Source organism: Ovis aries, chromosome 26 (assembly GCF_016772045.2).
Source record: "Ovis aries strain OAR_USU_Benz2616 breed Rambouillet chromosome 26, ARS-UI_Ramb_v3.0, whole genome shotgun sequence".
Lineage (NCBI taxonomy): Eukaryota > Metazoa > Chordata > Mammalia > Artiodactyla > Bovidae > Ovis > Ovis aries.
In genome coordinates this window covers 32557980-32576364 of record NC_056079.1, presented here as the reverse complement: position 1 = coordinate 32576364, position 18385 = coordinate 32557980, and the positions used below count along the sequence as shown (strand labels likewise).

The 18385-nt window shown below is 38.9% G+C and overlaps 1 protein-coding gene across 11 annotated transcripts in view; it reads left to right on the top strand.

Annotated features, from left to right (window-relative positions):
* The window catches only part of NSD3 (nuclear receptor binding SET domain protein 3), a 103808-nt gene that overhangs the window by 41438 nt on the left and 43985 nt on the right, over positions 1-18385 (top strand). For 10 of the 11 annotated variants that reach the window (XR_003587200.3, XM_060407145.1, XM_042241419.2 and 7 more), the window contains 6 exons: positions 1556-1627; positions 2087-2249; positions 8315-8469; positions 10201-10716; positions 12608-12734; positions 17205-17305. Coding sequence is in view for 10 of the 11 variants with exons in the window: in XM_060407145.1 (XP_060263128.1) it covers positions 1556-1627; positions 2087-2249; positions 8315-8469; positions 10201-10716; positions 12608-12734; positions 17205-17305 (1134 nt within the window). In the remaining variant the exon portion in view is untranslated. Of the gene's footprint in view, positions 1-1555; positions 1628-1948; positions 2001-2086; positions 2250-8314; positions 8470-10200; positions 10717-12607; positions 12735-17204; positions 17306-18385 lie in introns of those variants that run through there. The other variant, XM_042241420.1, reaches the window with a different exon arrangement.

The window sequence follows — 18385 nt, the reverse complement described above, 5'->3', positions numbered from 1 at the left end:
AGCCATAGTTTTTTTTTTTTTTTTTTTTTTTGGAATTAGCCATAGTTTTTAAGTGAAATTAGACCCAAGTTAATGGTCTCTTAGACCTCTCTTTCTTTTAAGTCATCTAAATTAAATTCTGTTCTTTGACAAGTAAGAAAAGTTTTTGAACATTTTAAATTACAAAAGCAATTGCTTTTTACAGAAAATGAAATATACAGATATCTGTCTTTCCTCATCATTTTCCTAATCTCCTTCCTCAAATATAACTACTCTAATCAGTTTATTGTACAATGTATCAAATATTTTTCAAGGCATGTCCAGGCTATTTTTTTAAAGAATTTTTAAATTTTATTTCTTTGGCTGCACTGGGTCTTGGTTGCTCACAGGCTTTCCCCAGTTGCGATGTGAGGGCTTCTCTTGTTGCAGGGCACGGCCTCTAGGCTCCCAGGCTTAGCTGTTCTGCATCACGTGGAGTTTTCCTGGACCAGGGATCAAGCCTGTGCCCCCTGCACTTGGCAGGCAGATTCTTACCACCGGACCACCAGAGAAGTCCTTACAGGCTGTTTTTAAATAACAAGTGTGAAGATGTTGATAGGTGTGGGTTACTGACTTGAGATCGTGTTGCAGTCACCATCCCTGTGCTTAGATTTTTTCACTTTGTTTATTTCTATAGGACAGGTTCCTAAAATACAATTGCTAAACTAAAGAGTTTGTTTTGAGTTTTGCTCCCAAATTGCCTCCTCAAAGATGTGTAGAAATCAACTTTTAAATAACGTATTTGTGGGTTTTATGATTAGAAAAGTAATGTGATGTTTACCATAGGCAATTTGACAAATATAGAAAAACACATCCAAAAAATCACATAGTCCATCTTCTGGTGGTATCCTGCTACTCTTTTTTTTCCTGTACACATAAAAATTATTTTTCCAGGATTGGAATCACACTATACAAATTGCTTTGCAGTTTGTTGTTTACAAATAACATTATATTGTTATTTTTCTGTGTCACTTAAAAATTCGTATTAAAATTCTACTAACTAGTTGTATTACAGTTTATTAGTTAACTCTGTACTTTTGGACATCCAGACTAATTCTAATATTTGCTCTTGTAAAATATCACCGATGTGATTGTCTTTGTATGTATGTATGTATGTATATATGTATGTATCAGTGCTTTTTCAGTATGCATTTTTAGAATGGATTTGCTGGGCCAGAGTCTGAAAATTTAAGGCTTTTCATACATATTACCAAATTGTTCTCTAGAAGAATTCCAAGTTACTTCTTACTAGCAATCTCAGAGTGCCCATTTTTCTGTCCTCTGATAGGTTAAAAAAAATGAGAATCAACAGATTAAGAAATTAAGTTTTTAAAGAGATAGCATAAGAAGTAGGAGCATTGGCTGTGGTGTAGAGTGGACATGGGATGTTAAGACACAGTGTCATATGCTGTGGACATTGTACTCCTCACGGTATTCAGTTAATGTATGTCCCTGATTTCCTTTGCTGTTGCGCTTTCTTTCTTTGTATGTGTGTCACTGTTCTTTGGTTTGCTGCCATTTTATTCTTTTCACCTAGAGACCAAATGAGAGAGTTGACCCTGAATCGGAAAAACCAAGAGAAGAGCCAGCGCCGAAGGAGGAGCCCCCGGTGAGTGGCTTAGTGAACTCTGTGTAACCAGACATGGTGTGCAAAGGTGGGTGCAGAGTGATTGAATTAGAACACACACAGCACCTATTGCTACTTCAGGAATTATACTGAAATAAATCTTGGAGCTGGCTTAAGAGGTTGATTTTTTTTTTTTTTTTTTAGGGAATTACTTTCCTTTTAAAATCTATGACCATTTTTTCATACTTGTGAATTTTGAGATCACTTATCAATAATTGGGTGATAGAAACCATCCATCCTATTTTTAATATTTGGGGTGGGGCTTATTAATTATTTTCCTCCTCTCTTCTTCCCTTTTGCTAGATATGGATAGCAGGCATCAGACAAAAGTATGAGTGAAGATAAATTTTCCATGGTTAGCATGTTTGATGTATTTTGTACATTTTTCTTTTTAAAAGTTTCTTTTCTACTGACAAAGTTCTTTATGACCTTTTCCTACAGGTTCAGCCGACATTACCTTCTGTTCCTACAGCAGAGGCGTCCGCTGGTGTGAAGTTCCAGGTCGGCGATCTTGTTTGGTCTAAGGTGGGAACCTATCCTTGGTGGCCTTGCATGGTGTCCAGTGACCCCCAGCTTGAGGTGCACACCAAAATTAACACAAGAGGTAAGAAGAGGCATGAATGGGTGTTAAGTAAAAATGGGTATTGGGGCAAAAAAGTGACTCTTAAGTGTTATTATGAATATTAAAGTACATACATGATAATATAATCTGACACTACAAAAACACGTGTGTGTGTGTGTGTGTGCACATTCGTGCTTAGTTGTGTCCAACTCTGTGTGACCCCATGGACTGCAGCCTGCCAGGCTCCTCTGTCTGTGGAAGTCTCTAGGCAAGGATACTGGAGTGGGTTGCCATTTCCTCCTCCAGGGCTCTTCCCGACCCGGGGATAGAACCTACATCAGTGTCAGTTTTTGATGAACAGTGTAATAACAATGGTTATCTTAGCTGGCAGAGAGGCTCTACAGCTGACATAGTCCTTGTTTTCCCTTGAAGCATCCTATGTTTGTTTTATAATTTCTTTCACATTTCTATTTTAAAAACAAACAAACCTTCATCTGACTGTCCTCTCATATGAATTCCAAAAGAAAGCAGACCTGTAAGTGGTGAAACGCCTTATGTGAGCTTAAGGGCCTTTGGGCCAAGCTTTCTTTGAACATTTTTGTTTCATCTTTGACGCCTGTGGGTACTAATTTTTTACTCAATGAGGTGCTTTTCATCCTGATAAATTTTGCAAAATGCTTTTTTCCTCCTTAACTCCCATTTTGTTTTTGTGGGTTTTTGAGGTTTTGTTTATTTTTAATTAAAAACTTTCTTTTTACTCCATTTTTGAATCTGTAAATTTACTGAAACATACCTAAATATTCAATGTGATAAATAAGTATACTTTGAATGGCATAGAATCCTGCCTTAGGAATGTCAATAAATGTTAAGAAGATGTTTGACCAAAATCTGTAGGGTAGATTCCTAGGAATGGACTTGCTTATTAATAGCCAAAGGAAGGTTGGAGTTTGGAATTTATTTCTGGATATTTGCTTTGTGGAATCACTTGTCAAGTCCCTTATTGCCTGTGACAACTTTGCACCTATTTCTTTTTCTCTCATTTTAAACTTCTATATTGGTGCCTGTTCACTGTTATGAGGAGAAAAAAGGTCCGACAAGTCAGATTTGTGATGAGATCTGCCATATTTGCAACTCTTGTGCTACCCAGCAAGGGATCCAGCCAGATGCAGAAGACAATCATCTCGTCATTATAGTGCGCTGAGTAATGGTTGGGGAGACTGGAAGCTTCAGTGGGACAGAAGTTTTAAAAAAAGCAACATTACCTACTGTCTAGCACAGGGAGCTCTGCTCAGTGTTATGTGGCAGCCTGGATGGGAGGAGAGTTTGGGGGAGAATGGAGGCATGTGTAGCTGAGTCCCTTTGCTGTGCACCTGAAACTATGACAACAGTGTTAATTGGCTGTACCCCAGTACAAAATTATAAAAATTTTTTAAAAAGTACGTTGTTGGATGTCCGCTTTTGTGCAAGGATCACTGTTGAACAGTTCTTTTGTAGGACTTCCCTGGCTGTCCAGTGGTTGAGACTCTATACTTCCAGTGCAAGGAGTGCAGGTTTGATCCCTGGTTAGGGAACTAAGAGCCCACATGCTGTGTGGCATGGCCAAAAAAAACAACACAAAAACAACTCCTTTGTATGTGTTCTTTTTTTTTTGTTTTGTTTTTGTTTTTGTATGTGTTCTTAAGCAGCCCTTGTGGCATCAATACTGTGAAGCAGAGCCTAATATCATCTTGCTTCAGATCTGTAAATAGAGTCTCAAAGAAATCTTCGTCCATCACCTTCACTCTTAACCACTAGTATATAATAAGGGGAGAAAATAACTGAACCCCCTGCTCATGAGTTACAGAGGCTGAGGAAGGCAGTCCTAGTTCTTTCATTTATGTAGTAAGGGTGTTGGACTATTAATCTCTGAAGTGCCTTGCACTTTTAATAATCTGTGAATCTTGAATGAGAGAAGACAGGGACAAGGATTTCCCAAGAGGGACCAGCCTTCTTAGATAAAACAGTGCGTGTCTGGGCCTCCAGAGCATTCTGAAATCCTGCATTACGTGAGAGCTGTGGTTCCTCAGTTTCTCTCCCTTTAGAAAACCAGCCTTTTGGGATTATATAAAGAATTTTTTTTTTTTTCTGGCGTACAAAGGAAGGTACAATTTATGCCTCATCTTTTATTTCAAAGGAAGTATTTGCATTCATGTTATGAATTAATCTGGTCTGGTCCTCAGTACTTTAGTGCTGGAAAAACTGAGTTCTGTTTGTACTGTTGAGGAAACCAAAATCTGAGAATTTAGGCTTGAAAAATATACCTTCTGATAATATCTTCAATTTTCTCTTTTCTGCAGTAGTTTTTGAAGTAATAGCCTTCCTGAGATATGTTTTACATGCCATAAAATTCACCCTTTTAGAGCGTGCAATCTGGTGATGTTTAGCACATTTACAGTTATGCAGCCATCACCACGATCTGATGGGCTTCCCTTGTGGCTCAGCTGGTAAAGAATCCGCCTGCAATGCAGGAGACCCCAGTTCAACTCCTGAGTCGGGAAGATCCACTGGAGAAAGGGATAGGCTACCTACTCCAGTATTCTTGGGCTTCCCTGGTGGCTCAGATGGTAAAGCATCTGCCTGCAATGCGGGAGACCTGGATTCGATCTCTGGGAAGGGAAGATGATCTGGAGGAAGTCATGGCAACCCACTCCAATATTCTGGCCTGGAGAATTCCATGGACTATTCTTTGGGGTCGAAAAGAATTGGAAGTGACTGAGTGACTTTCACTTTCACCACAATCTAATCTGAAAACTTTTTTCATCAGCCCAAAAAAGAAGTCCCGTATCTATCAGCAGTCACTCTTCATCTCCCGCTTGCACCCCTGAGCCCTAAGCAGCCACTAGCTACTTTTCATCTCTGTAGATTTGCCTTTTCTGGACATTTCATATAAATCAAGTCATACAATATGATGCCTTTTAGGTCTGGTTTTTTTCACTTAGCACCATGGTTAGAAGTTCATCTATGTTGTCTCTTTTTATTGCAAGATAATATTTCATTGCATGCCTGTGCAGTACAGTTTTAAATGAAGTGGTTTTTTGACAGTTTTTCTGAAAACCAGAAACAATATAAAACTTGATTTTGTTGATTACACTCTACACATGATACCTGAGAAGCATTTTGTGTTGCCTATTATCTAAACTGCTTTGTAAAATTTACTTTGAATTTTGTACAGTAATCTTTGGTTTCCATATTGTTTTTAGTCAGTATTGCTATTAGTCAGATTCTTAGCACTGGAAAACATAGTTAACGGTTTTCACACATAAAAGATAATTCTTTGAAAAGCACATTGAAAGATGTTTGGATCCCATACCTATTTCAAGTTGTATTTTATTGTTTAGGTCTTTCTCATTTTAAGTTTAAAAGTTAAAACTGAAATGCTTTTTCTGATTATAACAATATGTTTGGTTAGAAGCCAGAGGTGCCCAGGATCATCCTCCAGATATGGAACTTCATTCTATATGACAAACTCTAGGTTTATCCAATATGATAAAATTAACTATTAGAGAAATGAAAGGCCTCCCCGTTCAAAAAAAATAACATACAGTACAGGGTCCTTGGGGACTTCCCAGGCAGCGCTAGTCCTAAAGAACCCTGCCTGCCAGTGCAGGAGACGTAGAGATGTGGATTTGATTCCTGGGTCGGGAAGATCTCCTGGAGGAGGGCATGGCAACCCACTCCACTATTCTTGCCTAGAGAATCCCATGGACAGTGGAGCCTGGCGGGCTACGGTCCATAGGGTCACAGAGAGTCAGACATGCCTGAAGCCACTTAGCACACACGCACACACAGGATCCCTGATTATGAGCCTAGATATCATGCAGTGTCAAATTATCATAGTTTCTAGAGGCTCACTCTTAGCGTCTCTGCTTTGTAGCACACTTATCCTGGGAACCACAGTCTCAGAGTAGCACCACTGGAGAGCTATGGTTCTCTGATGTTTTGGTCCCAGAACCCCTTTTACTCTTGAAATGTGAGGACTCTTAACACTTTAGCTTTATATAGGTTATATCTATTACTGTTTATGTTAATTTAAAAGTTAGAGCTGAGAAAATTTAAAATATTTACCAATTAGAAAAAAATCTACTTTCTGTTATATGCAGAAATTTTTCAAGTTTTATGAAAAATATTTTCCCAAGCAAAAAAATTGAGAATGGTATTTTTACATTTTTGCCAATTGCTTAACTGAAAACACTAGATTCCTGTATCTGCTTCTATATTCAGCCTATTATGGTTTGTTGCTTTGAAGAAAAGGAAGACAATCTGGCTTCACACAGATGTGTAGTCGGAAAAGGAAGTGTTTTAATAGCCTTTTCAGATAATTGTGGGCCTATTTCTTTGCTATTACACCCATACTCAGCAAGAAGTGAGTCAGTTGCAATATGGAATCTGAAATCCTGTTGATAAACTTTTTGTACTTCATGACATTAAAATCCATTGGTTCTATCTTATACTTTGAGTGGATCTTTGCCTTTTATGACTTAGTAACATCATATATTAGCCATTTAAAACATATTTTGTGCCTATCTTCCAAATGTTGACACATTGCTTTATAGATAGTTTTAAAAAATCACATTCTTTAAGTCACCACTTACTTCATCAGAAAATTCTTTGGTTACTGAGAAGTTGGAAAATTCCTAGGGACGGATACTAGTTTTCCAATATTCTAATTTTTCTTGAAAGATCAAATTGTATTATTGGCAACAAACACTATCAATTGTTGTTCTTGAAGTGAAAAACGTGTTTGTTCATTTTTGAGAAAATATCTGCCAAACTCTCAAGTTCCAATAACCTAGTTTTCCTTGCAGTCATTCTTTCAAGTAAAAATGGTGTTCTGTGAAGAGGTGGCCGGGTCACCACATGGTTCGATCAGAGAAATTTTTCCCCTCTTGACAGCCATCATATCTGAAGCACACAGAAGTGATTTATACCCTTCCTGTGTCATCACACAGAATATGAGAAAGACATATGTTCAAGGGTTGAGATGTTGTTGTTGTTCAGTTGCTCAGTCGTGTCCAGCTGTTTGTGACTCCATGGACTGCAGCACACCAGGCTTCCCTGTCCTTCACTATCTCAAACTCAAAGGGTTGAGATGTAGTAAAATTAATCATTTTTACTGCTTCATCAAGGGCATTAAGTAAAACTGGCCTTTTTTTTTTTTTTTAAACTGCCAGCGTGTGACTATGAAAGATACACCACCAGTGTAATTTGGAGTCACTCGCTGCCTTTATTTGTGGTGAGATACCAGCAGTCTGACCCAGCATTGCTCTTGCCGTATTGACTGCACATGTCAACATCTCAAAAAAGACATCTTCTTCATTATAATGATGAAGGTTTTGACCTCATGGGAGCCTGGGGATCTCTGCAACCACTCCTGTTCTCCTGGGTCTGTGCGCCACGCTTTTCAGTTCAGTTCAGTCTCTCAGTCGTGTCTGACTCTTTGCAACCCCATGGACTACAGCACGCCAGGCCTCCCTGTCCATCACCAACTCTCAGAGCTTGCTTAAACTCATGGCCATTGAGTCAGTGATGCCATCCAACCATCCCATCCTCTGTCATCCCTTTTTCCTCCTGCCTTCAGTCTTTCGCAGCATCAGGGTCTTTTCCAAGGAGTCAGTTCTTCGTATCAGGTAGTTAAGTATTGGAGTTTCAGCCACACTTTTATGTCAAGAGAAAAGCAGTTTGATCAGCTCTTAGCTTTTAAAAGTCCAAGAAAATAGGCCTTTTTTGAAGGAAAAATTATTTATTTATACCCAGATTTATTTGTAAAAAGGTTTGAGGCCTGTGAAAATACATCGTGTAACCAAGGTAACAAATCTGATAATGAGCAGAATATTTGTAATATTTTTTTCTTTTTAAAACTCACTGTACTAATTTTAATTGTTTGAGGTGATTTTTATAGTAGCTATTAGTTGTGTCATTGGTAGATGTTGGAGTGCATCTTTGGATGATCCAAAAATTGCAAGTTTTAATAAGAGTAAACCGGCAAACCCAGCTTAGGTTCACATTTTTGGCAAAATATATGTGGCTGCTTATGCCGTGAAATGGCTAACAAGAATTTTTGCTTGCAGGTGCCCGGGAGTATCACGTCCAGTTTTTTAGCAACCAGCCAGAGAGGGCGTGGGTTCATGAGAAGCGGGTCCGAGAGTATAAAGGCCACAAACAGTATGAGGAACTACTGGCTGAAGCGACCAGACAAGCCAGCAATCACTCTGAAAAGCAGAAGGTGACTGATGACATAGAAACATGATCAACTGAATTCGGATTTTAAGGGACTCAATAATTTAGTAGAGCTTTTCGTACTTGAATTCAGGCAATTAGAATGATTTAGTTTAGTCCTCTAAGTTCAATTTTAATAATTTATTTTCACTGTGTCAAATTTTACATATCATATAAACATCATCACAGTCCTCTCGAAAACTTTTTCTGCTTAATACAATTTTGGCTTCTATTTTGATTTGAATTCAAATGCATAAAGTCTAATAGATGCTAGTGAAATATGGATATTGTCAGAGATTTCTATTCTTTTCATTTAATTTCGGCCTCCTGCCCTAATTCCCCTTTATGCTTGTTTAGCAAAATTGTTCTATGAAAGTAAAATATTTTAAAAATATTTAGTACTACTTACACTGAGACAGGCACTTTTTTAAGCATTTTATGTATGTGTTAATCCATTTAATCTTCATTATAATGTCAATGAGGTGTAGATACTGTTATTCCTGTTTCTACAGATAAGAGATTGAGGCACAGAAAGCTTGAGTAGTTGGTTCCGCCAAGGTCACATTAGTAATGGAACCAAAGATGATGTGGTGGTGGACGTATTAGAATTTGGACCTGTATTCTTGATAATGTGTCTAGTCGAGATTTTTTAACTCAACTAATTTAGTGTGGGCCTCTGGTGATTCAGAAATGTGTTCTGTTTTCACAGTAAGCTAAATATTATTTCAGAGGATTTTGATGACTTTTATCAAACATTCTGTAACATGTTACAAATTTAAATGTCAGTGTTTGACACATACTATACTGTCTGATGGTTCCATTAGCTAATTTCTGGCTCCCTCAGTCTAAGCTCCCTGGCTAATTCCTACTTGCTTTGGTCATTCACATACCTTTATTCAAAATTTTCTTATCTGTCTTGCCAATCCAGTCGTCTGATCAGGAATGTGGAAACTGTGATTCAGGTTTATTTTTCCCCTCATATGTTCTTGTCTTCTTGGGTCTTGTCGACTGTCACGTGTTCCTCGGGGCTCTCCTTTCTCTGCACCCTGTTTGCATCCTGGCACAAGCCAGCCACATAGCTCCAAACACTGGTTTTCTGCCCCTCCCTTAGCTCTGCTGTGGTCTGTGCAGCACCCCTGAGCTTGAGGGTGACATTTTTAATGTTTGTGTTTCCTAGGCCACTGAAAGCAATCATTTCTGTCACCTTCCTTCTCTCCGCCATCATCATTGCTAGCTTTTTATGACTGTGATATGAAGAGGACAACTCCTTGGAGGGACTCATCCAGCAGAGTGGGCGACAGGGAAGGGTTTACCATCAGAGAGAGTGGACCTGCGTGTCCTCGGTAGTAGCGCGGATCCATCAGAATTACAGGCTCAGAACATTTCCTTTATTTGCCTGAAGACCCTGAAGGTGTGTATGCACACCTGGAAAGACTATAAGACCACATGGGAAATACACATGGGTTTCAGTGTCCCTGTTGAAGTAAAGTGTTAGTCGCTCGGTCGTGTCTGACTCTTTGCGACTCCATGGACTGTAGCCCACTAGGATCCTAGGTCCATGGGATTCTCCAGGTGAGAATACTGGAGTGGGTTGTCATGCCCGCTTCCAGGGGACCTTCCCGACTAGGAATCAAACCTGGGTCCCCTGCATTACAGGCAGATTCTTTACCAACTCCGCCACCAGGGAAGCCCAGTTAGAATAAAGCATCTTCTTTAATGCCTGCATCTTTCTTTCCAGATTCGGAAACCGCGGCCTCAAAGAGAACGTGCCCAGTGGGACATCGGCATTGCCCATGCAGAGAAAGCGCTGACTATGACCCGGGAGGAGAGGATAGAACAGTACACTTTCATCTATATTGATAAACAGCCTGAGGAGACTTTATCCCAAGCGAAAAAGAATGTTGCCTCCAAAGCCGAAGTGAAAAAGCCCCGAAGACCAAGGTCCGTGCTCAATGTGCAGCCAGAACAGACCAACACAGGCGAGGCAGCCTCCTCGCCCTCAGGTACTGAAATGCGGAGACACAGCCAGAGGCGGCACACGGGCCTGGACGAGGACGAGCCCCCTCCCGTGAAAGTGGCCTGGAAAACGGCGGCAGCGAGGAAATCCCTACCAGCGTCCATCACCATGCACAAAGGGAGCCTGGACTTGCAAAAGTGTAACATGTCTCCCGTGGTGAAAATTGAACAAGTGTTTGCTCTGCAGAATGCTACAGGAGATGGGAAATTTATCGATCAGTTTGTTTATTCGACGAAGGTATCTCCTTTTCTCATGGGTTTTCTGGGGGAACCCAGGTGTCTAGTAAGTAGTCAGTGTTGGCATTAAAAAAAAAAAAACAACCCAGATAACACAAGGTCATCATCTAAATACCCTTTGTATTCACCACACTTGAAATGTACAGTCAGTTTACTATGTTTAAGATGGGGGCAAAAAGGACATAGGCAAAAAGGCTTTGTTTTCCTTCTTTTCCCCCCCTCTTTTGTAATATCCCCATCTGTACTAGATTAATCTTGAGCTGTGCAGCCAAAATTGAGCTCAGCTCCCTAAAATCATGGGAAAAAACTGGGCACTTTGCCCGTTTCTAGTTTGTGTGGTTAGATTTTTTTTTTAGTTGCAAAGTATGCTTCTGATTAAATCATCTCTGTCATTTATCTGAATTAACCATTGTAATCATTGTACCTGCTGATCCATTTGGTGGCACCAGCAATTTTGTTTGGCTCACGTTGGCTTGGGATGCTCATGCATTTTAGGAAAATACCAGAGCTGTGTGTGTCCTGTCACAATGAACCATGGTGATAGCTTGGGTAGGGGCATGAATTCAGCCTCTTCAGAGAGAATGCCTTCCTCAGCCAGCCCTGGGCCTCCAGTCAGGGCACTTTAAGGCTTTAAACCTTTTATAACATTTGTCATTTTTAATATACCTCCTCACTACCCTCCCAGCCCGCCCCATAACCGTGGGCTTGTGTATTCAATTTAGTGGCTCCTCATGGTTGTGTGGGATTCCCTTGTGGCTCAGTAATGAACCGCCTGCCAATGCAGGAGATGCATGTTTGATCCCTGGGTCGAGAAGACCCCCTGGAGAAGAAAATGGCACCCCACTCCAGTATTCTTGCCTGGAAAATCCCATGGACAGAGGAGCGTGGTGGGCTACAGTCCATGGGGTTGCAAAAGAGTTGAACACGACTTAGCAACTGAGCTCACACGCATGGATGTGTACAAGTTTTGAAGAATTCTGTGGTTATTTCTTAACAGTGTCACGTGCTCATGAAAATAACTAAATATAAGGACGCCTCATCAGTGATACATTTTCCAAAGGTGTAAATGTCCTCTGTTAACCTGTTTCTGCCTATAGAATCAACTAGTTTCACTAAGGCGAAGCTCCTTGGAAAAACAAGTTACAGTCCCCATTTGGTTCTGTTAACAGCTTTGACTAGCAAATAAATCCTTTGCGTGCTTTTTGAATATGAATTGGCTTCATTCTTGGAGCTGGTTTTTATCAGCTTTGGGATGCACAAATTAAACTTGGTCACCCCCCTCCAAAGAGTGATATTTAAATGAAATTTGAGGTAAAACTGACCTTTTAAAAATGAAGGCTTTAAAAATACATATATCATATTTATTTAATCACTCTTTTATTTCACTGCATTAAAAAATACCTAAAATGAGACAGAACTGAAATGGGACTTCTGTCTGCTGCAAATTGTTTATTTGGTCATAACTTCTGTGATCTAAGGAGAGTCTTGTCTTTCAAAGACACGTTGGCATTTTTATCCATGTAGTAGGGTACTTTACCATATAAAAATGACTACAGTTCTCTTACTGTGATGTGGGTAAAGGAAGAGACTATTCAGACTAGAAAATGTTTTGGTTTTGACAGAAGAATAGGTAGTACAGGTTTTTTTTTTAGTGACATTCATCATTTGGGCTTAACAAATAGTTTTTTTTCCCCTGAATAATCTCATCATACATTTTAGAATACAACCTGATGACTTAATAAAATTGTTCTGATAATGGCAAGGATAATAAAGTAACTGCAATAAAAAATCCAAGCACATTATGAATGGTCTTAAGCCATCTTTATAAGCCAACAATGCCATTTGTCTGGTAATCACCTGTTTGTTTTTTTTTAATTTGCCTTATTTTGAAGGGAATTGGTAACAAAACAGAAATAAGTGTCAGGGGACAAGACAGACTTATAATTTCTACACCAAACCAGAGGAATGAAAAGGCAACTCAGAATATGTCATCTCCTGAAGCAACATCTGGTTCTGCAGGTGGGTATGAGTATAGAGTACACAGACCCATTTGAGGTCTTGGTTCTGCTGGATGATCACATGGCAACTGTTTTCCTAGGAAACCTTCATTATCAGAATCAAGTTATATTTTTAAAAAATCAAATTATCAAGGCAATTATTTCAATAGAGAATGGTTTAGGGACCAAAGAGCTTTATTGATAGTAACAGTGATAGTTATTTTTCCTATAGGAATTTAAATAATAGGATTCTATGATGAAAAGAGTATAGTTATAAAATCTATACATATCTGACAGATGCATCATTTGATGATCTCTCTGCTTGAAAATAACAGCTTTAGCTTTTCCAGCACTATTAACACATACTTCCTATTTCCTCCTTTATCCCCTGTGGAACTCAAATTGGTGGATGCCCACGCTTTTTCCATTTCCCTTAGGTGTGCTAGATACTGGTAGCTGAGGGTCTCCGGCCTAACTCTCTTATTAGAATCTTCTCTGATTAACAGATAGCTTGAATTGAAAACCAAGATACATTAGTATTACTCAAAGGAGAAATCCCTATATTCAGTAAGATTGTGCCTTTGGAATAGGCAAAGACTGACTTGTAACTTAAATTGAGTGTCTGGTTGGTTTGGTTTATATAACAGTATTACTGCTGCATACAGCTGTCAAGAAAAGAGTTAGATATCAACTAACTTGATCATTTGAAATCTTAGAAGAAAGGAGTATGTTTCACTTTGTTTCTGTTTCTGTTTTTTTTTTTTTTTTAATTTTGTTGGAGTATAGTTGCTTTAAAACAGTGTTGTGTTATTTTCTACTGTATAGCAGAGTGAACCAGCTATACATATACATATATCCTCTCCCTTTTGAACTTCTTCCCTGTTCTTTTGAAATTTTTTTGGAATCTAAGAAGTGACCAAATAATTGTCCAGAAGGATTAAAGTCTTGAGACCTGAGGTAGTAGTCTTAGATCAATAATAATTCAGGCAAACCTGTAATTGAGTGACACTAAGAGGTAAATATTTTTGTAAAGGAAATTTTGAGTTAAAATTCTTCTTACAAAAGTTAAATAAAAACAAACATTATTCAGGAAAGAACTTGGGCTACTTTTCTTTTAAAACAAAGTGACAGGCCTGCAGGATGGGGTGAGATGGTGGCGTATTCGAGGAGGGGCGAGTAAACAGGAAGCCTTCATCCAGGAGCGATTTGGGAGAGGAGGCTGCATTCCAGGGGAGAGCAGCCAAGTCCAGAACCACACTTGCAACTTGCGTCGTTTCAGAATCCTGTATAAAAAATGAAATTACAATGTTGAAGCAATGAATAATGGACTTAGAAGATCCTGCATTAATTAGCCATAGTTGAATGTTTTTGTTACCTTCTTAGATGCCGCAAGATGGTTGGCCTCAGCGCTTTGTAGTTAGGTCCAGGTTTTGTCATCTTTCTTTACACTGAACGGGTAGTAATTTGTCTGAATGTCAGCATGATACTTACACTAGGAGGATCATTAAACATCCGTTTTTCTCCAAACTAGGGAGAAAGTAAATTCTGCATAGAATATTAGATTGATCTTCAATATTAAACTTTGACTTTTAACAGAGCTTGGTGTTTTCTTCCCCTCAGCTACTGAACATTTTATCTTCATGTTGTCCTTTCCATTTACGTTCTACTGTGAATTTTCTTCTTTCCTTTTTATTTTTTGAAGCTGTGGAAGGTTGTAATTCTTTTTTAAAAAATAATTTTATTTATTGTTGGCTGTGCTGGGGCTTCATTGCTGCACAGCTCTTCTCTAGTTGCAGAGAGCGGACACTGTTCTCTACTTGCGGTGCTACTTACAGGCTTCCTGTTGCTGCGGCTTCTCTTGTTGCGGGGCATGGGCTCGAGGGCACGTGGACTCAGTAGTTGTGGCTCCCAGGCTCTAGAGCACAGGCTTAGTAGTTGTGGCACAGGGACTTACTTGGCCCGAAGCATGTGGGATCTTCCCGGATCAGGGATCAAACCTGTGTCTCCTGCACTGGAAGGTGGATTCTTTACCACTGAGCCACCAGGGAAAGTCCAGTTATTATTCTTTATATCGAGGAAAAGTTCAGTTTCTGCCTTAGGCAGACATATGTAATTAGATTTTGTGACCTTAGGTTATAGATGAGCGGTCTAAAGCTTTGACCTTGGTTTAAATTTGGTTGCCAGCTGTAGCTGATAAGCATATTTTGTCTCCTTAAATGACCGTTTTGCTCCTTGTGGAAAAACTCTTGTGGTTAAAAAGTCAGAAAAGAGACCTGATCTCCCTTCAGAAACTGATTGCATCGTCATCATCTCAGTTGGCGTTAACTACTCATGGAGAATTCTCAGGCTTTTTCTTAGTAAATTTAGGTACTACCTAGAATGTGTGGCACTGCTACTTTTCTGTGGTTTGAGGAATCATATTTGCATTTATACAAGATCTCTATGCTATTTTCCAAATCCAGAGATGCTCACTTCTTACCCCTTAGAACATGAACAGAATACTTTTTCATTGTTTAGGGGGGGTTTTTTTGTTTTTGTTTTTGTTTTCCACTTTTTCAGTTTTGTTGTTTTGGCTGTGCCACGTCTTGCGTGATCTTAGCTCCCTGACCAGGGATCCAACCCGTGTCCCCTGCAGTGGAAGCACGGAGTCCTAACCTTTGGACCATTAGGGAATTCCCATTTTTAGTATATTTATTTTATCTAAATTTTATTTATTTTTATTTTTGGCTGAGCTGGGTCTTCATTGCTGCACCTGGGCTTTCTCTAGTTGTCTTGAGCAGGGGCTACTCTGCAGTTACAGTGCGTGGACTTCTCATTGCAGCGGCTTCTCTTGTGGTGCACGGGCTCCAGGCATGCAGGCTTCCGTAGTTGTGCAGCTCGAGGGGACTAGAGCACAGGCTCTGTAGCTGTGGCACATGGGTTTAGTTGCTCAGCAATGGGATATTCCCTGGACCAAAGGATCAAACCGGTGTCCGCCTGCATTGCAAGGCAGATCCTTAACCTCTGGGCCACCAGGGAAGTCCAATGTTTTAAAACATAGTAGAGTTGATGTGTTCCTTGGGTAGCTTTCAGAATAATTTGAAGGAGTCACCACATTGCCTTATCTTTATAAGATAATAGATCAAATATCATTTGCCCTTGATGGAACAATTATATGTTGTCATCCTCAAAATAAGAAAGCTGTTTGTTTGTTTGTTTGTCTTATGCAGTTCTAGTTTCATTTTCCTCTTTCCTGGTAGGTACTTGAGTATTGCTAACTAAACTGAAATGCGGATCTCTGGAATACTCCGGTGTCTGTGAGGGTGGGATGCTTGTTGTTTTAGTTAACGTTTCCATCGGTGTAAAGAGAAGAGTGAGAGTAAAGGACACCTTCACTGTGTGACTTCTGTGCTAGAAATTAATTAAGCACAGCTCAGAAACAATATGTTATCGTCAGACTGCCTGCTCCTGCCCCCTAAAAAGTAATGGGATCCTTCTTTGTTTGGGCTTTGAACAAAGGTGAGGAGAGCCGTTTCCCCATAGACAAGACTAATGAAACCAAGAAATATACAGGTGATGTGAAAACTTTATTGAGGTAGCTTCTGCAAGGTGCTTATCATCTAGCGAGGACTATTCAGGTGGTCCAAGTGCTGAGAAGATAATAGCTGTGCTGAAAGGGCTTTTCCTGCTTTGGGTCACAGAATGAACCATAGTGGGATCCATTCCTGACTTAGTGTTTTCTCACACTGTGGCCTTAAATGTCAGTTTTATCCTTTCCAAAATGGCGTCGCAGAGTTGGATACAACTGAGGGACTGAACTGAAATGATGTGTTTTACTGCAAAGACTCTTACTGTTTAAAAACCTTCTTAGTTTCTTTTTTTCACTATTTAATATTAACAGGCTTGAAAATTTTTTCAGTGAGTTTTCCATGACTAATTACTTTTAAAGGAGTCTAGTCCCTTGATAGTCAAATTAACGATTCATTGTTCATCACATTTTTGTGTTTTTCCTCCTTTTTTCTCTTTGGTTGTTAATAATATAACAATATTACAACCAGCAGCCAGCCCTGTTAAGCATTTTAAAGGTAGAATTAATTTATTTGTTAATGCAAAATACATAGTACTAAATAAATTTTGAACCATTACTTCCTAATGTTAACTGAGAATGCAGTCGTTTTCATACATTCCCGCCATCCCTTCATTCCTTCACTTATTGCCTACGTGTGTTTATCGTCTGTTTTAGTTTGACTATATAATTTTTAAAAAATTAATCCCTCTTTATTTGTATAGTTTAGGGTCTTTCATGAATCCTAGTCTCAACTTACCAGCCTTGACAATTTAACCTACGGTTTTTTGTGTACTCTCAAGTGTTTTAATAGTTTTTAATGATTTTGTAGTTACAAGACCAACGGTAATGGATGAGAAAAGCAGGGAATTTGGTCAGATCTTAATTATTTAAATGTCAAGGCATCCTCAGGTGAGTTTTTATTTGCTTGTTTAAATTATCTTTTAGGCTCAGTAGAAAAGAAGCAGCAGAGAAGATCAATTAGAACTCGTTCTGAATCGGAGAAATCCACTGAGGTTGTGCCAAAGAAGAAGATCAAAAAGGAGCAGGTTGGCTTCCTACCTGTAGAGAGTTAAAGCCTTGTATTTGTAGATGTTGTGGCTTATGTTGCTACCTTAAAAGAAGGCGAGACCTCCCCAACACTGGATTTCCCTTCTGGACTATCTCATGCTTCTGTCCTGATGAATTCCAGTACCCAGTTCTAAGACAGCATCCCTGTGATTCTGCTTCAAGCATTTTCACAGAAAACAGTCAGGCTTCAGGAGATGGGAAACCAGTGGTCCAAGACTTTTAAAAATTCCTCTCGTTTATTTTGAATTTTCTGTTATGAGCAAAATGATTTCATGTTTTCATGATTTTTATTTGGAACCATCTCTGAGTTCCTTTTGAATTTTAATTTTTGACCTAAGCTGCTACTATCTGTTAATTTTATTTTTTAAACAAATCAAATTAATTTAACTGTAAGAGTTTTATTTAAGAAACATAATCATAGATGATCTGGTTTTTCTGCAGGTATCACAGATTTTTTTGGAATGTTGTTTTCCCAGTAGAAGGGCACTCACCTGTTATTGGGTTATCAGATACACACTATTTAAGTTTAAAAGGGGTGGGGCATGTTGACTGAAGGGTATTCAGCCAGTGTAATCATTGTAGTAATAGGCATACTAAGTTAAATTTTCAAAGAAATTTTTAGAAACCATTACTCCTTTAACTTAAGCTCACAGTCAGAATTTCTCTTCTTTGTTTAAAGTAAAAAGATATTCATTTTTACAGACCAGACAGCTGCTATTAAACAAAAAGAATTATGACTAGTATTAGTTCCAATAAGCTTTCTATTTTTAAAACCACTCAAATACATTTAGAAGAATGTGGAGTTTTCTATATAAATGATTTCCTTCAGAATTTTAAACTTCCAAACTTGAGGTGATTTTGTGGGTGCGTTGTGGTATCAGCAAGCATGTAAAACAATTTTCTGAGAAATAGTTTAACACAAATTTCAATAGTATACTAATTTGACTTTCTTTTATCATCATTAGCTTTCATACTTAGGAAATTATATTCCAATAAATCTTTCTAAGCTCTTGCAGGTCTACAGTATTCCTTACCAAAATGAAGTTGTGACTTTGCCA